The sequence below is a fragment of the Oryzias latipes genome, chromosome 12, assembly GCF_002234675.1.
Source record: "Oryzias latipes chromosome 12, ASM223467v1".
Taxonomy (NCBI): domain Eukaryota; kingdom Metazoa; phylum Chordata; class Actinopteri; order Beloniformes; family Adrianichthyidae; genus Oryzias; species Oryzias latipes.
This window is the reverse complement of record NC_019870.2, coordinates 4660904-4687514: the sequence shown is the minus strand read 5'-3', so window position 1 is coordinate 4687514 and position 26611 is coordinate 4660904. Positions and strand designations below refer to the sequence as shown.

The 26611-nt window shown below is 40.2% G+C and overlaps 1 protein-coding gene across 1 annotated transcript in view; it reads left to right on the top strand.

The window, feature by feature from the left end:
- LOC101173079 (netrin receptor UNC5D) overlaps positions 1-26611 on the top strand; it is a 302440-nt gene that overhangs the window by 207657 nt on the left and 68172 nt on the right. The window contains exons 3-4 of the mRNA XM_011481481.3: positions 15104-15247; positions 15428-15531. Of these exons, the coding sequence (XP_011479783.1) occupies positions 15104-15247; positions 15428-15531 (248 nt within the window). The remainder of the gene's footprint in view (positions 1-15103; positions 15248-15427; positions 15532-26611) is intronic.

Below are 26611 nucleotides of genomic sequence, written 5' to 3'. Positions count from 1 at the left end.
GATGGTGTTTCAATCCATAGCTTTCACAGGAAATAAAGTGAGTCCATAAGAAACTTTTTGGGGACACAGAAGAGAATCTTCTCTGTGGTCAGTGTCTCCAGCTGTTGAAAGAGAGTCATTTTTAGGATGTGACAGGGAACTTTTTTTTTTTAATCATTTTGAGGATCCAAAGCCTTTAAGTTCCCTATAGACAGCAGTAGACCTATTGGTTCTGGTGGACTTTTTCTATAAATTATGTTCAAATGATAGATCTTAGGTGAAGCTGCTTCTGAATATACTCTAAAACAAATGATTTAAAAGGCCTATTTTGGGTTGCTTAGACCTTAGTCGTGCGTCAAATTTGCCTCGGCCACCTCTCTTTAGCCGTGCAGCGAATCCGCTGCTCAACGCCTGTCCAAAAATGTTTTCATGATCTTGACGTCCCAGACGTGTGTTATGTTTTCAGCCCGATTGCTGCGTGGAGTGTTGACTGTGGGTATCTCATTTTCAATGCATGGAAGCCACGGGTGATGTTGAGCGATCAGCTTTAGAGTTCTACAAAAAATGTAGTAGTAATGTTATTAATGCCTGAGTTCATGAGATCATTCAGAGATTCTCCCGGTACCGTGACCTTCAGTCTTGCTGCAGGAGCTGCATCTGAATGACGGCTGCTTCCGCTGTGTTTCTGTGTTCTGTGACCCAATTTGAAGACTTGCTGTCCCAGACGGGAAAAATAAAAATAAGAAAAAATTAGAGGATCTCTTTATTATTGTCTTCATATAAATAACAAAAATATCACAAGGTTCAGCAGGTCCGAGCAGGCTGCCTCACCATGCCGCAACGGCTCGTTGTCTGACCGCCAGTCAGCCTCCCGGGGCAGGTGTGACGGGCGTGCTTGTTCAAGCCTCATGGGCCTTGCAACAGGCAGCAAACCTGTCCAGGGTGAAACCCCCTTCACCCAATATTAGTCGTGAATGGTTTTGGTAACCCCATCGCCTGAAAAGGGATACAGCGGATGGATGGAAGTTCAGGACGAGAACCCTTGCATCGTTCCATTGTACTGGATTTGTATGTCACTCACTGACCAAGTGACTGAAAACGCCACATTACCAAAGTTCAGTCCCTAATTGTCGCCAAAGATCAAATATTTGAACTTTCGCTGCACCACATCGCTTAAATGTTTTGCTGCCGGAATGCTGTGCTGCGCCCATTGCTGAAATCGCACTGCAGAACCTCAGATTGTATCTGCGCCATTAACTTAACATTAAATCTGGCCGCCCCCCCAAAAAAAAAAAATCTGGCCGCCCCTCACATGTTCGGTGTGACAGCAGCCTTTCGCCAAACTTTAGTCATTAGTACGGCACGCATGCTGGCTGATTGATTGGTCTACGGCCTTGAAATTTTGTGCAGACCCCCTGTGTACAGATTTGCCTATTTTTTTTCCCCATGGACAGCTTATATCGAAATGTAAAGGTAATTGTAACTTAGGCCAAACTGAGAGTCTACGGGTTCATGTTGTGTTTCAGTTTCCCTGCAAAGGCGACTGAGTTAAAAAGTCTCACTTAAATAAGCAAACTATCAAATGTCCGTCCCGCGTTTATGGCTTAGGATTCATTTATATCCACACCACATTCAGCTGCGTTTGCTAACATTTTAGACTCGTATTAAATTGGTTCTCTTATTGGAAGAAGGATCTCCATGTCTGTGAGGACTGGCTTTAGCAGGATCTGACCTTTTAAAGCAGAAAACCTCATTCCTGCTGTTTTATGAAAACACTGAATTGACCGGGGCTTTTCGGCATAATGCAGGATAAAAAACACTTTGAGGTGATCAAGACTCCCATATTCTATTATCTTTCTGCTTTGGATCAAATGCGTCCAGTTTTAAGACATCGACTGCCCACGCCGTCTGCGATGGCTCGGCTGGCGCAGCGGTGCCGAATGTCACAGCGAATGGAGTCACAGAGGAGTCAAAGAAGACGGAGGAGAGCCAAGATCTGACATGTTGGTGTAAACCTGGTCCTTCTATACTCTGGAGGGCATTTTGGACTCAAGTAGAAGCAGAACGGAGTCTCCCAACTGTGTTTTTGGAGCTTCTGGTCCCGATCATACAAAACAAAAACCAATCCAGGACAATATCTTTGAAACAGCTATTGTATATTTATTTTTTTAACTTTTGTGCTTTCGAACGACAATTTTTTAACTTTTTCTTTAAAAAATGGACATAAATATCATCTTTTCCTGGGAAATGTGGACTGTCTAATGATTTGCGGCTGAACCACATTGACAATCTTCAAGTTTTGGTCCAGCAGCTTCGGTTTTCTCATCCTTTTGGCATCGCTAAGCCTTTTGGTAAACCACTGGCAGACGAAGCTCAGCAGGATATCCCGTCTAATCATCACTTCCCAGAATCCAACCTCCCCTCAGGAAAACAACTCACCCCCATAATCTTTGAGGAAGATGTATTGAGTCTTAAAAGACAGAAAATCGATACGTTTCCCGTTTTTTTAGGTAAACAAAACTGCCTAAAAATGAAAAAAATAAAAAATTCAGCCTAGCTTCCACTGTACAGTGATCTATCGCAGACTGTACCCTTTCTGCCGAAAGGCTGCGTGAAGCTAAGAGATGGAAATGAGTGATAGAAGTCTAAAGATTACTGAAGGAGGGGGGCGAAAGAAGAGAAGGGAAGGGGATGGAACAGAGGGGATATCAGTGCCTTTAGGCTCCAGCTGAAAGGATGATACCCCGATGGAGAGATAAGAAACAGAGGGAATAATAGGAGAAAGAGGACGCTGGAAACAAAGAGAGTGGCTGAAGAGTGAAAGAGAGGCTGAAAACGATACCCACGTTGGTTTTCAAGAGGAGGAGAGGAAAGCAGCTCCTGCAGATTTGGAGATGAAGAGATAGTGATTGAGGTTGGTGCATGAATGCAGGCTGGGTGGAGGAAAGTATGGATTGATATTGACGCCCTGTCAAAGACTAACTTTTGTATTTTGATCCTAGAAGTCTGAGAGGCTGCAGCATCAACCTCGCCTGAACTCACAGCAAGGAAAGAGGGTGTAGACTGGTGTGGGAGAAGTGAGATGCCTTCAAGTCTCACTGTGTCACAAACTATTAGTTAAAGCAGTGGAAGTGAAATAAATGAAGTGGCCCACTGAGTGGAAGCTACTTTGGTATGCAGAAGTGGGGCTTAATCAGCAGACACGCAGTTTTTAGAAAAACATAAACAAGGCGACTGGGGGGAATGACACAAATAAGTGCTTGGAACATTTTAATGGTTGAATTATCACGAGTTTTACATGCATGGAGAAATGCGTCCCATTGGTTCCAGGATTAAGCATGACGCGCACAGCTGGGACCAGACTGAAGATGTTGCTGGGAGCGTGTTCCGCTTGTCTAGCAGGGTTCGTCTGCGTCTGGCCTTGAGCCAGCGCTCGCAGCCCCCACATGCCGAGCCGCACGCCGCAATGTCACATCACACAAACATTTCCCCGAAGCCGGGTCTACATCAGACAAGCTCCCTCCCAAAGCTATATTCATCCAGCTCAACCCGCAGCCCACGCCGTGTCACCCGCTATGTGTGCAGCCGCCTCACGAGGATCCTTCACACCAACAGGATTCTGCTCCTTCGCTGTGCGGCTGAGGCGCGGGGTTGAGCTGAGCTGAGCCGGACCAGGCATCTGCTTAGATCGAGCCACTTGTCGCTGGCATGGGCCGGCTCTCTGAGGACCTCTTCTTCACCTCTGCCAAAGCAAAACAATGGGAGGAAGAGACCAATCTAAGATGATAAGTCACCATCAGGACTGGTGCATTCCTTTCTGGCTCGTATGGAGATGTAAGGAGAGGCAAGATTGAAAGAGGAGCTCCAGCTCCAGCTTTGTGGCACTTTGTCATGAGCTGCTGGCAAGAGCCTGAAGGGAAGGCAGACAGAGAGAGGGAGAAGAGAGGTAAAAGGAAAATAGACAAGCCCTCAGGAAGAGGCACACGGAAGGAGCAGAATCAATGCTTGTACTCCTCAATGCGGAGAAGTGACCATCACGAGCAGCATGACCAAGCAGTTATTGGATCATCTGTCTAATACAGTGTCACTCCAGCTACTCGAAAAGGAGTTTAGGCTCTTTGATTTCGCCCCGAAGCCAGCAGAGCTGGAGGTGTCCTTCTAAATGTACTGGTTTTCTTCCCCCTCCGAGGAAAAGCCGTGGTCCCTAACCCATGACAAAAAAAAAGACACAAAGTGTGTTCCATGATGTCCATGTTCACACCATTTCTTAATCCACACTCAAACAAAATCTAAAGTCAGATATATATTTTTTTACGTTTAGATATTTAAAATAGTAGTTGTCTTTAGCTCCTGGTTTGTCTGGTAACTTCTTTTTTTTCTTTTACTTTAATCAATGGTCCCCAGCCCCCAGGCTGAGGATTTGCACAAAGCTGCATAAAAAAGAAAAAAAAAAAAAAAACACAATCTTTATATATAATCTTGTTCTGAAGGAAGTTTTATTTTGGTAAACAACTGGATTCTGTCCACCACATCCGACTCATTCCTGACTCATGTCAAGTCGCTCGGTCACCTGACTGTGCCATTCTTAAAACGCCTCAATGGAGAGATAAGATGAAAAAAAAATGGTTGAAAATCTATTCTGTTTGAAAAATTGTGTCTGAAGTTAAGGGGAACAATAGAGGAAACAGAGCCATCAACTTCAAAATAAATGAAAGCTGCATTTAACAGACAAAAACCAGGAGGCTTTCCTCCAAATATGGATTTATTGTGACAGTTGTTCTCACAGACCATAATATTATTGTCTAATATTACAAGGATGCTGCTAATAAAGTTGTACAAACAGTGGATTCATGTTTATGAATTAACAAAATAATAGTTTTAATGACCTTTGGTTGAATGCATTTGACTCTTTAGCTTCAACTATGACCTATATGGGTTAAGGGAAAATCTACGTTACATTTGAACGGTTTCTACGTGAAGTCTAGTGGCCTGAAAGAGGTTGGGGATTCAGATTTTATTAGTTAAATAATTGAAAGCACACAACCAAGCTAAACAAAAAAATAACCATTTAAATTAAAAAAAAAATTAAATGTTTTATATGTATGTTCTGGCTTGTCTTATTACTTCATTTTTGTCTAGTAAATAAACTTTAATTAATTTTGTTTATTTATATTTATTTTTTAACTTTAGTAAGTATCTCTCCTTTACCTTCTTACTTACAAATATTTTTTTTTAATTTTTTCTTTCTTTTTTATTTGCAGTACACTTTTTTTTTTACTTTACTTTTGTTAACTTACTCATGTATATGTTGTTTTTTTTCACTGACATGATGGCATTTTCCTGGTTTCCTCAACATAACCCCCCATAACACACGCACCCACACACAAAAAACTGCATAATTCTGCTGTTCCTCAAAACTTTTTCAGTGTTCTGTCTGCTTCAAATAAGTGTGTATTTTGCTCTAAACAGAAAATAGCTAGCTGTGAATTATTTGGGTGCCAGTTTTTTTTTTGGGGGGGGGGTTATATCTTACTGCTGAAGTCTGACAAAATGAAAAAAAAAAAGTCTGCAAGACCGTTTAAAAAAAAAAAGCATTTATAATTACCTTACGCTGCATAACACACTTTCTGTTAAAATAACTGGAATTTCCCTTGAAGCATTTCTAAATCAGTAAACATAAACCAAAAAACGCAACATCTGCACTCTTTTTCCATAGCAACACATTTAATGAAATCTTCTGCAGCAACACAAGAGTGTGCAACTGAAAAATGAGCACAGTGGAAACAAAACTGAACTTTAGTTCCACTTAAGTATGTTTTTACACCTGAGTTATTTAAAAAGTGGCAAGCTTATGTCACAAGATTTATTATAATTATTATTATTGTATTTGATTATAATGACTAATTGTGTTTGGAACTTATGGAAATATTTTTTCTTGTATCCTTTGCATCCTTTCGAGTTTTTTTCTAATTTTGTTTTTACAGGAAATTAAGATAGCTGTTGCTTTTTTTTTATTATTTATTTTTTGCTTTTAGTGTACTGTTACTCATTCTATTTATTCCATTTACAAAAGTATCTTGTCAAAAAAAGATTTAAGAAAAAGACTTTGAATGTCAAAGTGCTATCCATTTTTGTAGTTTTCAATAATTATTCAAGTTGGATTTTCATTGATTCTCTTTCACTGCGCTGTCTGCTGACGTGAAGTGAGACGCTGCGAGGTGCCGGCGGGAAACCTCAGAGCTCAGCCTGTCATATGCTGCTGCAGCTTCAGCCAATATTGCTCCTAGAATAAAGATGAGCGCGACATTTCTGCAAAAATCAGCCAAACAAGACGTGGCCCTGACATGATAACAAGCATCGCCTCCCTGCAGGTGAAAATAGGAATCATAAGCAACACAAATGATCAGTTACTTATCTGTGGTCGTCAGGACAGCCGTCATTCCATGTTCAAACGGGAGCTAATGACGAGCGAAGCCCTTCTGCTCAATTAAAGGACTGGTAGTCTGAACTTTGGGACAGCTCTGCGTCAGCCTGCTGCTTCTTCACTGTCTTTTCAGTCATGATGGTTGATGTGTGACAAAAGCTGTGGCTGCCAGCCCACTCACCATTCTGCAGAATGGTTTTCAAATATTAATTGGAATATTCAAAATAACCCTTCCGAGCGTCCCGAAGTACTGCCTGCAGACGTTTGAAATAATGACACCTTGAATGTATTTTGCTGTTAGCCAGACTGGAACCAGGAGGAGGCCGATGTTATTTAGCTGTTTTCAGACTAAATCTAGGCTGTAGTGACGATCACTTTGGGAGATTGACTACAAAATTAATTCATCTCATGAAATCTGTTAAAAAAAAAAGGTTTAAAAGTGTCAGAATACATGGTGGGAAGAAAAACAGCAGAGAAGAACAAAAGAATGACAATGGGGTTTGACGGAGAGAAACTATAAAGGAAGGTGGGTTTGCCAAAACGAGCAGCGGCTGTGGTGATCAATGTAAACCAGCTCAACCAATTTAAACTGACAAAGACGAAAATCAAACCCAAACCGCTTCACCAGCTCCAATTAAAAAGAAAGATGGTTGACTTTATCTGAGCTGCCTTTGGGTGCTATGGGAACCAGCTGTACACACAAGAATGTTAGACTACTTTACAAGGATTTGCATGGTTAGGTGAACTGTGGCAAAAACCGTCAACAATTTACGTTTTATTTTGAAAATCCCAAAGGTTCTTTTTTTAGTATTCTTTTTAGCTTTACCTCCTCATTAAAACTTTTTTATGTAAATATACAGCACATTAACAAAAGAACTGATTTCACCATAATTGCTGCAGTTAGCTTCCTGTGCATCTAACACAGTAACACATGCCCACTATGACCCTACTCAGTGACTGGTGTCCATTCTGTAGAGGCCTCTTGTTTTTAAAATTTCCTTTATAGATAGCAACAAATGAGAAAATATATAGTTATTTTATTCAAAGCTCAATGTTTTATGATGTTGGTCAGTTTCCTAATCATTAATAATGATGGCAAGACGATATCCCATGAAGCACTGAAGCGTTCCATTAAATCGCTCCATTCTAGAGCTGCAGCTTTAAGGTACATGATTTTCTCCATTGCGCCAACAAGTAGACAAAAACTACAGGAAGAGGGATGATAAAATGTTCACCTTTCACCGGATCCCTTCAAGCTAATGAGCTTTTACCGAGTTACACAGGTGGTTGGCCCAGGTGGATGCCCTTCCCGACACAAACCTGAATTTTATCAGGGGGGAACCCAGATTTGGGCCTCCTTTTGGCTACATAGTTAGGCAGTAACGTTAAGGGCCTTGCCCAAGGACACACTGGACAGAGCTCATCGTACCCCCTGGGATCAAACCCTGGTTCCCCATGTACCAACCCTAAGGTTTTGTTCCCCCCTAAATCTCCAAACTTTCTCCAAACTCTCACTGACCGCAGCTCTCCATCAACCCCCCCCCCGTCCCCTGAATGAAGCATGAGGGATTCATATCAACTGTTCACACTCATGGCACAGTCCAAACCACCTCCTGAATTAGTCTCGTGGTACAGCCGGTCAGTGAGGCTTATGAGGTCCTCCTTTTGAGCCCCAGACTTCAGCTACCTACACACCGGGTATGTGGCGCAGGTTCAAGAACACGCTAAAAACAGGTTCTTTAACACATCGTTTTGCCCATGGTGTTCACACTGGACAAGCAGGGAGGGGCTTCTTCTTCTTTTGCTAACGCCTACTAGCACATGTCCGCCACTTGCAGTTGGAAGAGTCTTGGTGCTAAATTTATCCGTCGTGATCAATTTTCAAACGGCTGGCACTTCCGTAAAGTAAAAGGGACGCTACCCACATGTCACTACCAAATCCAAGTTCCTGATTGGTCAAAGGTCAACCTGGTCAAATCTGCTACAGATGTTCAATATATGTGGAACCCGAAAAAGGTTGTGGAAACTTGCGTAGCTCCACGTAAACGAAAGAGTTTTGCAATTTAGTTTGAGGCAAAAGATCGACCAATATTGCTCGTCATTTTTGATGCACCCGTAATGTTAGGTTGTGGGTATGAGGGGCTGTAAGCTGGCGGGAAAGCGTGTAAACAGAGAGCTCTCAGTAATTCAAAAAAGTGGTCTTTGCCAACAGTCCCGCCCAGAACTCAGAGGCGAAATTCTAATGAACTACTGCCACTCTGCAGAAGCTATGTTTTGGCTAATTTTGGCTGATGATAATCCTAATTAAAGGTCCACTGGGAACACTTTTAGAACAGCTCAATAGATGATCGGAGTGGGTCTTGAAAGTGGTGTCTTTTACATTTCCGATGCATGCATCCTGCAGATTTGAGCATCAGTTAACACATTGACACAGAAAACATTCAAGCTTTTGATGACAAAGCACTACAGTTCACTCTTGTGTTTCTGTTTTGCTCTGGTTAAATGTGCCGCCCTCTCACTTAATCAGGCATGTTGATTAAGCCTCTAATTTGCAGCAGTGGAAAGGAGGAGCAGATAGGGGGGAGTATTTTACATAATAGGAGTGAGTCATTGCCGAGGATTACAGTGTGTTTCTGTTTTACATTACTTCATTAGGGCTCCCTCAGATAACCTTTCATTTCTCATTATGAATTTTCGTTTTATCCGCGCCCGTGTCTAAGCTGCTGTCGACAATGTGCAGCGCGATGGCAGAAGCCCGTGAAGAGACAGCTCCCCTACAAGTGGAGGTCCACGTGATTAAGCGGCAAGCCACAAGAGGCTGGGCTTTACAATGAGGCTTGAACAGCTGACAAGCACTTGAAAGCTGCGCCACAAATCACAGACAATGTCCTTTCATTTGTGGCAGTTAAAAAAGTGAAATCGGTTAAAAACAATAAGCTCTGATTTTAATTTTCAAACATTGTTTCTGACTCTGAATCATTAAACTTCAGGATAATGTCAGCGTTCTTACAGGCAGCTGTGCTACAGCTGCTTCTTACAACCACACACCACAGTTTCCTTGAGCAAGACCTTCAACCATCACTTGCTCTCCTTGACACACTGGCTTCCTCCTTGGCCACTTGTTACCACTTCAAGTATCAGCAGAGAAATTTCAATCGATGCTAAGCAACTTCTAATATTACTTTCAACTGCAAACAGGTAAGATCAAGAGCATTTAGTTCAGTTAAAACACATACATCCCTTGGTTTTTGAAATGTGTGAATGAGCAAATACTTTATTCTGTTAAAATATGCCCAAGGTTAAGGCTGTACCCTTTCTCCGTTTTGAGTGATCTCATACATGTTAATTTTTCATTTACTTATTCGGTTTTCAACATGACTTTCATTCACTTTAAATTCAGTTTCTAACCAAAGTGCCTATTCAAAACCAAGGTTATCTGAAGGCGCCACTTAAAAGGCAATAAAAAAACATTACTCAGAGCTTAAATAGTTGCAATTGTTATGATCCAATTCATTCCAGATCATTCCAAAAAGGTCAGATTGTTAAATTGTTGCATCACGGTGGCTTGTATGAGGGACCGACAGATTAGAGCAAAGGGTTGTCTGTACATTTCCAGTACTGAGAATAGAACATTTAGACCTATGTATCCTTCTAATGAATTGCATGGAAGGATGTCAAGGTTCAAAGTATCTGCTTTCTAAAAGTATATTTGAACTGTTTGTCAGTAAACAGACACGCATGCATATTACAATAGACTCGAAGCAACTCATAGCAAGTCAGTCACAGAGGTTAAAGTGTCATGGCTGTTGGTTGCACAATTTTTGATGGAATTATGTGGTTTGTTGTGACAGAGTTGAGTCTTGGTCAGATGCACCACTATGGGGGTTGACACAGTTTTTCAGTTGTCCGGGCCAGGGAAGGGTTGTAGAGAGGAGGGTTTGCAGCTCAAGGTGAGCGCAGGTGTGTGTTGCTGTTCACTTAAGGATCATACAAACACCTCAAGGGACGTCATGAAAATGGAACGTACCATTTTTGTACACCTGGTAAGTGTATCAGGGAGTTTTCATGAGGCAAATGATAATTGCGTACACTCATGACATATAGACATTGATTAAGGTTCAACTTCTGGCCCCTAACCGTGCACGAATGCAACATGTATAGGGTGTGCAGGTGATAAGTAGGTGCCTTAGGATGCCAACACAAACTACGCTTCAATTGTGTAATATCCTCATTTTGTCCGAATACACAGAAGTAGGCGCTTATCACATGAACAGCATTAATAGGCTTCTCCTGCAGTGCACAGGACTTGGCAGGGTTAAAAAAAATGAAATATCCATATGACGTACATTCCGTCTCTCCTACTTCACTTACTGTAGCGTGTTGTATAAGGGTTTTCTACGACATGTTGCCCACAGCATGCCTGCATGAACTCTATGGGCTCACTGAGTGGTCTACAACCCTGGTATTTTGTGTGGAACACGTGTGCCCCGTCTGGTTTTACCCATTTGTCTGCCTGCAAACAGCCTGTACTGTATTTATGAAGGGCAGTTGACTAAAGCTACGGTGGCCCTGAAGTGCAAATCACATCAACAAATTACCAGACGCAAAAACATTTTAAAGATTACACGGACAATTTAAAAAGCAAAATAAAAAGTATTTTAAAAGGCAGAATTACACTTTAGAAAAAGAAAAAAAAAATCCAGAAACCAAATCTTAAAAAACAAAACAACTAAAAACATTTCAGAAAACAAAAGCAATTTCCAGAAAACCAAATGAACTGTTAAAAAATGAAACACGAGAAAACAGAAAAATTTAGGTATTTTGGGACATTGCTAATTGTCAGGTGACATCCAGTATTGCTTCATGCCAGATAATTTTCAATTAAATTGATGGACAAATATTATCATCTGGTGAGTTCCCATAGCTTTGACCGTTTCCAGTTTTTTTATTGTGCAACAAATGCTGGATTTTATCAAATATATTGTGGTTCAGTTCACTTTATCCAAAAGGCGCTAGTTGACAATAAAGGTTGAAAAAAAACAATAAAGGTTGACTCAAAGCAAAAAAACTAAAGCAGAGTTTTTTTAATTATGATCGCAGCAGTCTAACGGCCTTTATAAGCAACTATCAGATTCCATCAAAGGCTTGTCAATGTTTTTATGTCCTCACCGAACAAAAATAGACTTATCATTGGTTATCTAAGGAAGCCTTTGACTAGTGATTCTCTGCTAAGTTACTGTGATGCTGAAGGATTTGCATGGAGGTTTTCACCTCATTAAAAGTCTTTTTTTTTTTTTATTATCAGCTCCAGAGTCTCCAGAGCAGAAACCAGAGCTGACTCTTTTTTTTTCTTCTTACTTCCAACTAAACTCTTTGGTGGGAAGATAAAAAGATAATCTGTACAACTCAAAAACCAACATGTGACTTTTTGCTTAATTTAATACAACAGATGGAAAAGGAGGACATTAATAACACAGAAGATGTTTATTTTTGACTGCTGATAATCTGTACAGTATCGTAAAGACCATATGGACGGTGATTATTTGTTTATTCCACAACAAAGATGGAATGTGCAGGGTTTTGTCCAATTTGCCTAAGGGGCTTCCAAAACAAGCCCCCCCCCCGCCCCCCCCCCCCCCCCCCCCCCAGTTTTTTTTTTTTTTTTTTTGCTCAGCTATTACATAAACATTTGATTTTGGAACGAACTCAAATGTGATCAAAGCATTTAGTCAATATCTGAATCAGAGAAAAAGTTCTTACAGACAAAACTCCTTTATCAAATACCCCAAAAACGCCTTTTTCAAAGTAAGTCTGGTTTCTGTCAGTTCAGATCATTTTGACACACAAACAAGCAAACCCTTTCAGGTTTGTTTAATTAAATTATTTCTGAATAAAGTTGTCAAAATTAAGCAGCTATGACAGGACCTTTTTCAGTTTGCCAAGCTTTGTTGTTGATGGTTTTTGCTTTGGAGCCCCAGCTTCAAGCAAACGCCACGCTTTTCTGCTTCATGGCTGGAGGACTATTTTGGTTTCTCTGGGGTGTTTGTAATTGTCACCCTCCATCACCACCACCACCCCCCACTCCTCCCCCATCGCGCAGGCTTAATTGCAATCTGTGGGGAGTGATGAATTTGGACACCAGACACCAAACATGAGCTGCTCGCGAGTCTGAACTGGCATATTAAAAATCTGCTGGAGTTTCTGCAGGGTTAGACTGACATCGCAATGAATTTGTTAAAAGCCACAAAAGAGAAATCTATGGCGCTGCCCCTATTATGGATTAGATTAATGCGCCAGGCCTGTCATCTTTTGTGCACAGTCTGCCATAATTGAAACTTCAGGCTTTTAAATTTTCTTTTAATTGTCTCATAAAATGCTCAGCCCGTGCCCGGATCATTATGGCCTGCCTGCTGCAGATATTAGCGGGTGACCGTGTGACTTTCCATCAAGGAATTTGAATGATAAATATTTATTTGTGTACGCAACGCTTGCCTTAAATTATCAGCCTTTAAGCTGCTTTTTTTCCCTCCTAGAAAAATGAGTTTTCTCACTTTTGCTGCAACAATAAGAAGCAATTAATTCTATGGGTGTAAGAAATGAGATCGCTTAAAGAGGAAGTGGATTAAAGTGTTGCTGACTTTGAAAAGACATGAAAACTCAAGCTGTTTAGCAAAACAAGAAATGTGTGTTTGTTTGCCAAACCCAAACAGGAAAAGGATGTTAAAGACACACTCTGATGACAAATCATGTTTTTTTGTCTAATACATCAAAGAATTGACAGAAATTTGACATTTATTTTAGAGTTAAGAGGTTTATTAAACCCTTTGAGGAAATCCACAAAAACATTCTGAAATATACATAGTATTATTTATGATCTGTTGGGTAATTTGGTAAGTTTTGCTTAAATCAATGTTAATTTAAGATGCAAAAATATTGAAATGTTCAGGAATAACGCTCCTATTTACCCACTGTCTCAAATTTGATCTGCACATGTTTAACATGGTGTAACTGTGGTATAAATACCTACGTATGAACACATGTTGTGTTCCTTTAATACAGCAAGGAGTTATATACAATGCAGAATAGATTTTTGGAGTTTTTAAGTGTTTTATGGTTTCTCACAAAAAAATCCCCAAAGTGGCAGTTTGCTCTAGTCACGTTTTTCTGAGTATTTCTCTAAAAGCCTCCACTCTGATCACCAGCCCCTCCTAGGATGAATGGGTTTTCACATTGTGACATCACAAAGTGGGCAACAGCCCCTTCCGGGAAGAGTCTGCACTGCCAGCTCCGCCCCCAGGCACACACACACACACACTTTTATAGTGGGTGTGTGTGTTAGCCTCTATAGTGTTCCAAAGATAATATAGTATCGTTTACATGGATATAGTTTACAAAGAATAGCATGATATAGGCCCTTTAAGGAAACTTTCGAGCACGCTAATGAGATGGGGGCTCAGAAATTGTTTATCAAATATTATATGAGGTTAAGATGTTCTTGTGACATTTTTTTCATGATGGAGGGCGTATATGAAGAACATTAAGCCTAAAATTGAGTTGCAAACGGTTGATTAACGATCTGAATGATCGTTAATCAACAGTGTGCAACACAATTTTAGGCTTAATGTTCGTGAGTTTTCAAAATGTCTCTTAAAAACATCTAATTTCAGGACCCCTTGTCTTTCCAAATCATCTGAATCTCAATATCCCTTCGCTTTATGTTCTTAAATCATATTAGGTCACTTGCGGCCATATTTGTCATATAGGTCTCATTTGCATTTCTGAGTATTTCTTTATTCAAATCATTGTGAATCAGGACCAAACGAAAAAAATGGAGTTGGAAAAAGATGGTATTTGTGATGAAGAAAATACACAAGGGGGGGCACGAACTCAGCCCCATTCTGATGCATCAATTTGTAGACAAATAGATTCATTTATTAGTTTGTGGAAGGAATAATGGCCGACATATAGTGTGCATTTTCAAAAATGAGCGCATGCCATGGAACTGTCCGACGCGATTTCTGTTAATGAACACTTCGAAGGCCAATATCCTGTTTATACCGTGATCACTTACATAAGGAAAAATTCTCAACCAGTTTTTAGTACTCTATTCTTGTTATTTTTTCAGTTTCGATAGCTTTTTTCACAAAAAGCGGACAATTTGTTACATGGTGTTGCTGATTAACCGGCTGAACCGGCGCCGACCTCGACTGCAGCGCAAAAGGAAACCGATAATTATGCTGGTCGTCACAACGGGTTAAAAAATAGCATCAGTTCAGAGAGGAGGTTTATCTCTTACCTACATGTATTTGATGAAGCTAAAGTTTGCTTTAAAGAAGCCAGCGCAGTGATATAGAACATTTATGCTATGTGACTGTAACTTCATTTTCAGGTGTGCAGTATCACTGTGGATTATCACTTTTTAATCCCTCCTGCCATTTGATCCAACTGATCAAATGACATTTTAGGGGTCAGATTTATTTGGACGGCTTCCTGTGAAAGCGTCCTGTTAAATCGTTTCCCTAAAAAGCCCTGAAGTGTTTGGAGAGGCTGCCTTCTGTCCATCACAGGCAGATCTGTTTACTGCTGATAATCTTATCAGATTCATATTCGTTCATCATCTTGTCGCTGCAAATCTCCATCTCTGCGGCTCATCATCCCCATGCGAGGGCTAATCCCAGCCATCACTCATTTTGTCTGTAGGGTTGAAGATCCGTGAAGTGATGATCAACGTGTCCCGGCAGCAGGTGGAGGACTTTCACGGCCCGGAGGACTACTGGTGTTTGTGCGTCGCCTGGAGCCACCTGGGGACCTCCAAGAGCCGCAAGGCAGCCGTCCGGATCGCCTGTAAGCAACTTTGATTCCGGATTGAATTCCCTGTTTCTGCAAAGGTTATTTTTCCTGCCGACCTGCGGCGTGAGGGCTGTTACTACATCTGTCCATATGGGCAGAAGGTCGCACGTGTCACGGACTGACATTTCAGTCTTGCTGCTGTCGTAAATGCAGACTGTTTGTTGTTCTCCCCAGACCTGAGGAAGAACTTTGAGCAGGACCCTCAAGGCACCGAGGTGCCTCTGAATGGCATGATTGTGCTGCACTGCCGTCCCCCAGAGGGAGTGCCGGTGGCTGAGGTGAGACCTGCTTGCACTTCAAACAAGTAACATTTTCTCCTGCGTCGCCTTGAGAGCAGCCGTCATCTGTCTGGTTTACTCGCAGCACAGCTCAGTTTTCATAACCGAGTTTTATTGCTCTCATCTGCCGCATATCAAAGACCCCTCTGCACTCTCACTTCAACCCCGAAGTTGCAGGAATCCTTGGATGGTTTGGTGTTTGTTTCCTCATAACTGAACGCACGTCTCCTCATGTATGGAAAGCAGCCCTGGTATTGACTCTTTAATTTTGTCTGGGAACAGGAAAATGAGGCTGGAGTCGATTGGTGTGCTGTGCCGTTCTCTGATGCTTTGGGCTGTCATGCAGAGGCTCAGCAGGCAGTTATGTCAATATCACACACTCTGTTTCCAAGCTTTGGAGCCTTTCCTTTGGTTAACACCACGGCCTGTTATCCATACGTATGAGAAACGGGCTGAACGGGCTGGAACCAGGGCATTGGGGCTTCCGTCTGGATTGCTATTATTGTACTTTTATCTGATACGCAAAGTTTGAGATGCTGAACGTGCATAAAAAATAAAAAAAAATCACTAAAATCATCAGCAGACCTTAGGCCTGTCGACCCTTTTTTTTTTTTTTTTTAAAAGTAGAATGCACAACCCCATCCCTCTAAGATTGTTGTCATGGCAACAGTGCATGTTTAGGTTCTGTGAACATACTAAAATTCAGTTTGAAAGAGATGATGCAAACGCTCTGATGCTCAGACGATGGTAAAAAATATTTTCTTCATCGGGGAGATAGGTTTCTGATTCGCCTAAATTCCTGGTGATTGAACCACAGACATTAAACCAATGGAGTTCTGTGCCTGTCAGCTTTAAAAAATGATCCTCAAAGAGATTTTCTTTCTCATCATGTCAGTAAATAAAACCTCACAACATGTAACCATTTTTTCCCCAAATAATTACAATGACTTTTGTCTTTTTGAGTATCGCTCCTAAAAATTACCAAAAAAAAGTGGCTTAAATGAGGAAGAGCTCCAATGAAAATTGGGTTCTTGGGTTTTTTAACATGTTATTGTGGAATTTTGCTGATGATTGAGGACAGATATTAGGAAAACTGGCTTAAGGTTGTGTTTCTGAGCATTATTTTTGCAAACTGTTATAAATCAGGAGCACCCAAAAAAATACAGTTGGAAAAAGAGCTTATTTGTAGAAAAACTAGCTGCTTCACTCCGTTCTGATGCGTCCATTTGTACACGACTAGATCCATAAACGTCTTAGTCTCCGTGCTGGCATTTGGCTCAAAACTGCTCGCCATGTATTTTGCATCGATAACGTAGGTTGGGGTTGTGAGGGGCTGTAAGCTAGCAGGGGAGAGTGTAAACAAAAGGAAAGATGGAAAAACAGGGGCAAGCTTTTTCAGCACCATGTCCACAACTCAGATGCACATTTAAGAAGTAGCGCTACCGCAGGTCATTCCTCCCCACAGCCATCAGACTGTACAACACTGTGTTACAGTGACACTCCACGGTCCCAGGGTGTTTTTTCATTCACTCATTTATTTATTCATTTTCTTTTGTTGTAGTTGTTGTTTTTCAATTTCAAATAGTTTTTTATTCCTGAACAGTTGTTTGTTTTTGTTTTTGGTGTGAACTTCATTAGTTATTTCTGTATTTTGAAAAAAATTTGTAATATTTTTTTACAGTTTACATGTTTTGCAGACCGCATGTTTTTTACACTTTTGCAGCTGTAATTATTTAATATTTAATATTTATTTCTTTATTTAATAAGAATCTCATTTTTGATAATAATTTTTCATAATAATTTTAGTAATATTTTTAATTATTTAATATAAATGTGATTTGTCAATGTGATGTCCTTTATTGATGTTATATTATATAGATTATTTCTGAATGTCGTGTTGCTGCCACAGATAAATGAAATTTCCCCATTGTGGGATTAATAAAGTCATCTATCTATCTATCTATCTATCTATCTATCTATCTATCTATCTATCTATCTATCTATCTATCTATCTATCTATCTATCTATCTATCTATCTATCTATCTATCTATCTATCTATCTATCTATCTATCTATCTATCTATCTATCTATCTATCTATCTATCTATCTATCTATCTATCTATCTATCTATCTATCTATCTATCTATCTATCTATCTATCTATCTAACTACTGTTGCTCTGCAGAAATAATGGCCTGGAAAATGACTTTTTCCCCCCCCATATTTTTTCTAAAAACTCTATAATCGTGATTGGGATAACTGGGAACACTCTGAACATAAATCAAAAGATGATTGGAGTGGGACTTTAAATGAACTTTGCTGGACTTTAGGGGGGAAAAAACGTTTATTTCACATTAAGTTTAGATGTAACTTAAAATCCTTGAACCTAAAAATGCTGGAAATCCATGTTCCTGAGTTTGAAAAGTTTGAAAAATTATAAAACTACATCATATGTTAGATTCAAAATAGGCTCTGAATATATTTGAGGAGAATTATATGAACCTTGTCTTTGTAGTGATATGTTCTTGTTTAAGTGCATGTTTTGTTGGCACCCTGGGAGACAGTTTGTCACTAAATCTGCACACAACTCTCTTCTTTGTGAGATGAATGTGTTTGCACATAGTCCCCAAGACATAAATAAACTTTAAATATAAAAACTGCATTTTTTTGTACCATAATAAATAGCTTATGTCAGATTGACAGATGCCTTAATTTTTTTTCTTTGTGCAAACCTTTTCCACAAAGAAAAGATTTCATGGCTGCTGCTTTTTCTCCGCACAAACGTGTTGCAGTTTAAAACTGAAATTTAAAACAATTGTTTTAAAATTATGACTTAGATGTATGAGGCTCAAAAATACAACGATCATTTTTTTAAAGTTTATTGCCACATCTGTAAGTCTGCTTTCTTTTTTTGAAGGAACAGAAAATAGATCTAATCGGATGTATGATTAACCTTAACCTAAAGTACAACTCTAATCATGTTTTGATCAATTGTCAAAGTGTTCCCAGTGGTTTGTTTTAATTATGATTATGCTTTTTTTTTTGTCCAAAATCGAAAATCCTGTGTTGTTTTCTAGTTTTCTAGTCATCACTTCACGGATCTTTCTAGTAGACATAGTTTCTGCAGTGCGGCAGGTGTTCCTCAGACATTTACCGCTAAATTGTGGGAGGGGCCATTTGTGCGGAGCAACCCCGCCCCTCCTTGTTGCTGAGAGCTTGGAGCAGGGAGCTTGTGGCTCGCCCAGCTTATTTTCTGCATCACAAGTTATTGTTTTTTTTTTTCCAAAAAGCATTTTTTTTCCCCCTGATATTTACAATAATTTGAATATATTTATATTCAGAAATGCAATTCTAAGCTTAATTTTCCTAATATATGTCCTCCATTATCAGAATAATGCCACAAGATCATGTTAAAAAACACAATTTCTATTGGAGTGAGTTTTTAAAAGAAATTGGAATCCATAACTGCAGAAAAACATCAGCTTTAAGATCTTCAGACCACAAAATATTTAAACTTAAAGTTTTATTTTCCCTGCTCCAGCTGGCATCACTTGATAACGTTTAGAGTCCACTATATTTTCAGATTTGCGATTTATTTTGACTTTATTTAACACTTGTAAATAATGGAGTCAGAATCTGAACCTTAAAAGCATCACTGAAGGTGAATCCTCTGCAGGTCACAGAGGTTCTTCTGTCAGCGCGGGATCTAGTGTGATGAATCATTCAGCTCACACAAATGGAGCATCAGTGTACCACGAGGTTCCCCAGTGCATTGTGGTCATCAAATAGCCAAGTCCTCATGCATTCATTAATGCTAGTCTGGATAACAAAGAAAATGGTCATGGTAAATAATACAGCTTGCAGGCTTTCACCTGAGTTTGCACCTAAATCACAAAAGGTGTAAAGTAAAAATTCAGGCAGCTCAATTTGGAGTTCCACATTGGGCTTTCTACGAGTTTAGACCTTGCTGACAGTTTAAAGCCTCTTCTGGAGCCAGCACAGTCAAGCTTTGCTCAGAAAGAAGCAGTTTCTAAGCTGTGGTTTTATGGAATTGAGGTCATGATGCCCTCTGATCAGTGTGCCTGTGTTTACATTATAAAGTGTATTTATTTTGGTCTCCAATTTATTTCAAGCGCGCCTGATAGAGCTTAGCACTTGTGATCTTAAAGGCATGCCGGCACTTAAGTTTTGGTCAGTTGACAAGATGCAAATAAAATAAGTTCCAGCTGCATAGACGCATAAACACGCCTGTCCTTGCAGCTTGAAATCCCCTTATGTTGCCCCTCTTTCATGTTCGCCATGCAAACATGGAAAAAGGAAGGACTTTATGCGTCTTTGCTGTAACTAAGCTTTACAGGAATTGACTGGGATGCTGTGCAGGATGTTAATGAAAACCAGAGAATGCCATATTATGTGTCCCAGAAGTGATAGAAGCAATAATCCGCTCTCGCTCCGCAGAGAACTGATCGTAGTAAAACCGTCTTTTTGAGTTTATCGCCGACAAGTTTCAAGGATGCTCTGTTTTTAGAAAGCGCAGTTTACAAAACGCTTTCTTTTCTTGGCTCCATAATTTATTTGATTATTGGCACTTAAGCCAGCTCGTAATCTGATTGGCGTGCAAATTTGCTAAATCTTTATTGACTGATAGTCAAAAGACACCACAAACAGACTTTATGTGTCACAGGACTCATACTGCAGCTTCTGGTTCAACTGACAGTCCAGGAGGAGGTCCTGCAGCCCTAAACCTCCGTCTTACTGAGACCGGATCAAAGGCAGGAGGGCCACGGAATGAGAATAGAAACCACTGTGATAGTCGGAGCCGGTTCGGTTTTACCAGTGAGCCAAACAATTACCAGTAATAGCTGTTATTCCAATGCGGTGTGCACAAAACTTTAATTTAACCATAAAAAACAATATATCTTGTAAATTAATCTTTATTTTTTCTTCATTAACTTGCCATAAAAGACAAAAACAGGATGCTAAGAAATTATTTTATAGTTATAAAGGCCAACTTTGTTGAAAAATGGGGTCTTTGGTGTTTTTCGCATGTTCTTGTGGCATTTTTCTGATTATGAAGAACTCGTTAAAAAAAAAAACCCCACAAAGCTCAAATTTGCTTTTCTGAGTTTTTCTGGTTTTAAATGATTTTTGAAACAAGAGCAAATAAATCATGTCATAGCTTGCCATTTTTGTTGTTAGGTTTGGGGCCTGAGTGGCTGTAAGCTTCCTGGAGATCATGTCAATTGCGCACCCTCAACAACAGGGAGGGGAGTGTAAGAATTTTCCAAAAAAACATTCAATAGTAGTTTTTAGCTTTATTTATTGTAGAGATTTGACACTAGAGAACTCATTCTGTCCATCATTAAGCTTTAGGACTTACTCAATACATTTTTTAAGCCTCTGCCCCCCATAGGTGAAGGTCAGTTGTTCCCAAACAGGTTGGCGTCTTAATTACATTTATTTATTGTAATAATTTTACATAGTAACGTGTGTTGGATTTTGCCAATATTTCAATTAGAGAGGACCTGGTTTGGTTGATGTGAGAATTCCTTGCTGGCGCCGCTGCTGGGGCCAAAGCTTGTCTTCAGGTCAGGATTAAGTAACTCGCATTTTACTCCAGTACTTTTCTTAAGGCCGTTTAGCTGCAAGTTCGATCCCGCTTTGATTTCTCAGGTGAATTGTCACTTTGCTCATTAAAATTGGCCAAACTGCTAACTGGAGAAGCATTTTCAATTATGCAAAGCTGGATATTGATCTCGGGAAGGAAAAGTTTAAATTACAAAAAAAAAAAAAAAAAAAACAGCGAAAAAGTTCCTGTAGAGACATGCAAACTTTTTACACCTTCTGAATACGCAAATATTTTCTTTAGTCTGTACCAAAGGAATAAAAATTGGTGTTCTCCCAACCCTCTGTTTAACTCTGGAAGACTTACACTTGCAAATGTATTAAAGTTTATATACTTTATTTTGGGTACACCTGTCCAAGAGATCGTCTATGCAAATTTCTAAAACATGGAAGGAACTCACTTCATTCAGGCGTGTAGACATGGTCCAGACAATCTGCTGCAGTTCAAACTAAGCATCAGAATGAGGAAGAAAGGTGATTTAAGTGACCTTGAACGTGGCATGGTTGTTGGTGCCAGACAGGCTGGTCTGAGCGTTTCAGAAACTCCTGATCTACTGGGATTTTTACCCACAACCATCTCTTGAGATTACAGAGACTGGTCCAAAAAAGAGAAAATATCCAGTGAGCAGCAGTTCTGTGGGCGGAAATGCTTCGTTGATGCCAGAGGCCAAACTGGTTCCAGCTGATAACAAAACAACAGGAACTCAAATAACCACTGGTTCCAACCGAGGTCTGCAGAAGAGCATCTCTGGATGGAAGTGAAAACGTCCAACTTTGAGACAGATGGACTACAGCAGCAGCAGAAAAACACACTGGGTACCATTCCTGTCAGTTTAGAACAGGAAACGCTTAGAACCGTAAACTTAGGCTACAATTCACACAGGCTCACCAGAACCGGACAATAGAAGATTGAAAAAACGTTGTCTGGTCCGAAGAGTCTCTATTTCTGCAGCCTCACATGAAAGCATGAATACATCCTGCCTTGTATCAACGCTAAAGGCGTGTGGTGGTGGTGTCATAGTGTGGGGGATATTTTCTTGGCAAACTTTGGGGCCCTCAGTACCAACTGAGCATAGTTCAAACGCCACAGCCTACCTGAGTATTGTTGCTGACCATGTCCATCCCTTTATGACCACAGTGTAGCATCTACTGATGGCTACTTCCAGCAGGATCATAAAGCTGGAATCATCTCAGACTGGTTTCATGAACAGGACAATGAGTTCACTGGACTCAAATGGCCTCCAGTCACCAGATCTCAACCCAATAGATCACCTTTGGGATGTGGTGAAATGGGAGATTGGCATCATGGATGTTCAGCCGACAAATCTGCAGAAACTGTGTGATGCTCTCATGTCAATATGGATCAAACTCTGAGGAATGTTTCCAGTCACCTTGTTGAATCTCTGACACCAAGGGTTAAGGCAGTTCTGAAGGAAAAACCTGGTACTAGCAAAGTGTAGCTAAAAAAAATACCAGTAAGTGTACATATGTTATAAAACCAGCTGGAATATTACTGAAATGGAAAAACATAAGTTGTATAAATTCTTGAATCAATTTTATTGAGATCACAATTGAAAGATCAGATGATGATGATAAAAAAGACTTAATTACCACTTTGGGGTTTTAAAAATTGGTTTTATTTTAGTATTGCGGTATTTTAGCTGCAACAACCATGCAGATTAAGTCAAAAGTGCTAAAAATAGGTTTAGGCAGTAAAAAAATACATCCCAGACATCATCCCCACATTAACCGAACAAGTAATTTATAGCAAGTGTCATTAATCATCAAGCTTCTCATCTCAAGTGCTTTGAATGTAATTATTCACTGATAAACATAACATTTCCAGAGACAGGGTGGGGTTAAACCACAGAGGCCACATCCCAACGTTCAGCCGTCAGACGATGGTTAATGTGGCGTTGTGATGGAAAGAATGAGAAAAGGCCACGAGTGACAGAATGGGGGGGTTGCAGGCGCAAGGAGGTGACTTGATGAAGAAACTTTAATTGAATCAGATAGAACAAAACCTGATGCAGGATTTTATAATTGTCTTTGTGTTGCCTTCACTTCTCATCTAAATGATTGCAAATGGAGGTCATTACATCTCCTTTGAGGATAATTCCGGGTTTCTGCCTGATCTAAAATGACTTGAGAGTTTAGTTGAAGATGACGCCGATCTGCGGCGCTCCGGGCGTATTATCTCTCCCATTTCAGCACCTTCAAACAGCTTGAAGCCATCGGAGAAAGAAAAATTCTTCAACACCACCCCCCCCACCCCCTGCTGGCGGTTAGATGCTGATTTAAACCTTATTTAATTTCCCGTTTATCCTTTGGCTTAAAATGAACCGGGGCAAAAATCTCCGGGGAACGTTTTGAGCGACATCAAAGATTCAACCCGATTTGAACCGCGAGTTAAGGGGTCAGCATCGTAACCATGGCGACCAGCCCAACAGGATTTTCCTCCCGCACGGTCTGATTGGGCTGCGGTGTTCCTCTAAACTTGCTGCTTGCAATCTAAGTGGAACAAATTTGCCAATTAAGCAAATCTGTTTCCGTTCCTCCCCAGGCGCTGGCTTATCAGGCTCATTTGAGTCTGCCGTGTCCCTGCCTTCTCATCAACATGTGCATCTTCCCTATCGCTTCTCCCCCCCAAAGGGCAGACTCCGGGTCCAAAACATGCACGCATATCACACTGCAGAATTATGCACGTCCTGCAGCAAATACTGGAAAAGAATAAAAGAAGCAGCAGAATGAGATAGATAAATCAAAGCAAAAAGATTAGACGCGGAAACTTCAGCGCCTAATTGCTTTCGCGTGAGAATTCCCTCAGATAGATGCCCAAAAGGTCTAAGAATCTCCACTGAAGAAAATCCAAGTACTGTGTTTTTTAATGATCGCCGAAGAGATTAGAGGTGAAATGATTTGGTTAGTTACACCAAAGTGGACAACAGCCAAGGCTGAACGGTTTAATGAAACGACATATTTCAGCATCTGTTGTCTTCCTGTAATTCACTTTTGTCTCTCTGAGCCGATAAAAGAATTAGGACTAGCAATCAAACACAGTCGCTCAAAGTGATTCAGCTTTAGATTGCTTGAATCCAGTGATCACAATGTTTTATTTTTGAAGAAAAAATAACAGTTTTAGTCCCACAAGCTGCACTTTAGGAGCCAAAACCTTTTTTTGTTCTAGAACAAAACGAGTCTGAAACCATCAGAACATTTGCAGTCATTAATCTTTAATTACACCTAACTACATATAAAATAGAAACACACTCTTCAGACGCATAGCTTCCTAAACAAGTCAAAGTTGTTGCAAGGAGGCGTGACTGAATGTTTCTTAGTGAAGGGCGGATCGATGCAGGACTGATCGATATCTCACACCAGACACAGCTCGTTGGTTATCAATGCCACTGAATGGATTGATCAGGAACGTGCGTCTTTTTAAGTGTAATTGCAATGTTGTGTTGGACGCAAAATGTGCATCTGGGGTGTTAGTTTGTGACACTAAAGGTGAGAGGAAGAACACGTCATTCCTTTACCAGTTTGGGTTTAGATTTACATCCTCCTGAGTACCAGCAATGTAAATATGTCCTCTATGGAGGACATTTCCAAACCTTAATATCTCCCAACTACAACATACTGCAGAAAAAAATCCTTTTTGGTTTCTACAAACCATATTTGGAGATTTTCAATGGTACCACATGTGAAGAAGTGGGGCTCTGGGAATTGTAGTTTTGTAGTGGATTTTAATCACTGTTGACTTGAGTTTTCTTTTTCTCCGGAAGTCAGGAAGATATAAACATGCAGAAGTGAATTATGGGCTTGTAGGTCATTTTTTTTGGATCAGAGCAGGAGTGTCTTCAGATAAGACCTGCTGGAGTGCATCATAAGGTTTTGGTGAACAAGGATCAGCTACAGCATCGTATCAAGTCCTGTAGACACAGCGGGAAATGTTGCTGGCAAATGTGTCTGGGTGAAAATAGTTCTCTGTGAATCTTTCAGTCTCTAAGTGTTCCCTCAAATACATTATACTAAATTGAAATCCATTTGCAGGGCATTTCTTTGTCTGTTATGTCGGAACAGAACAGAACACAAAGAGCTTTCACACCATCAGTTCATCCATTTTCAGAACCTGCTGAATCCCTTTTGGGGTCACGGGGATGGGCAGAGGCGGGGTACGCCCTGAACAGGTCACCAGTCTGTTGCAGGGACACACACACTAACACATACACACACACACCCACACACACACACACACATGAAAGCCTAAGGACAATTTAGAGTCAATAATTAACCTTTGAAGCATGTTTTTGGACTGTGGAAGAAAACTAGAGTGCCTGGAAAAAACCCACAAGGAGAAAAAGCAAACTTCACACAGAAAGATCCCAGCCGAGCTAGGCTCTTCCATAGGAAAAAGGACTAACCACTACGCCCCTATGCAGCCCACTTTTTAACCATTCTTAGTTTACTTTGGAGCCCACTTTGATGGGGAGACTCAAACGTTCAACAAAAAATTCTGCTGCTCCATTGAAGAAGAAAAAAAAAAGTAACAAATTTGAGTTGCAAGAGAACCCTGGTATGATTCAAAACATGAACAGAGAACACAGAACAGAAGGGACCAAAAGAATAAAAGAACAAACTCAGTTTAGATCATAAGAAGAAGAAAAAACCCCTGTGGGTCATGAACACCTTGAAAAATTTTTAAAGTCAAATATTGAAGAGGAATCCACACCCTAATGATAGTGTGGCTGAAGGAATTTGCCACATAAGTGCCACCTGTGAGATGGGGGCTTAGGCTGGATATGGTTGCGGTTCCAGTGGTTTTTAAATAAGATGCAATTTTTGTCGATTTTTAGGACATTGCTTCTGCAGAGCGGCAGAAGTGCTCTCTAGTTCCCCTATACGTTGTGGGCAGAACAGTTGTCACAAAGCAACTCCGCCCCCTTCCCCTCCACATTGTTAAGAGCCCAGAACAGGGAGTATGTGGCCCACCCCAGCGAATTTTCTTTGTCACAATTATTTTTTTCCAAACTGCATTTTTTCATCTGCTCCTGATTCACAACCGTTTAAATAAAGAAACAATCACAAATGCAATTATGGGCTAAATTTTCTTCAGATATGTCCTCCATCATCAGAAAAACACCACAAGAACATGTGAAAACACCAAAAACACAATTTTCATCAAAGAGTCTTAAAGAACACTGAATATGTGAAGGAACATCTGTTTATTGCAATAGTTGTTGTTATAAACAAATTTGCATTTCTAACACATCCTTCTTCTACCACCTCAGCATGCAGCTCATGTGTTAAAAGTGTTTATGGAAACTAAAAACACTGTTTTAGTTTAAGTTTCTTTTTTTTTTGAGGAAAAAGTGTTACCTTATTTTTTCTGAATAACACTAAAACGAAAGACTGCCTTTCTGGAAAAGTCATTTGTTTCTGCAGAGCTCTACACTCA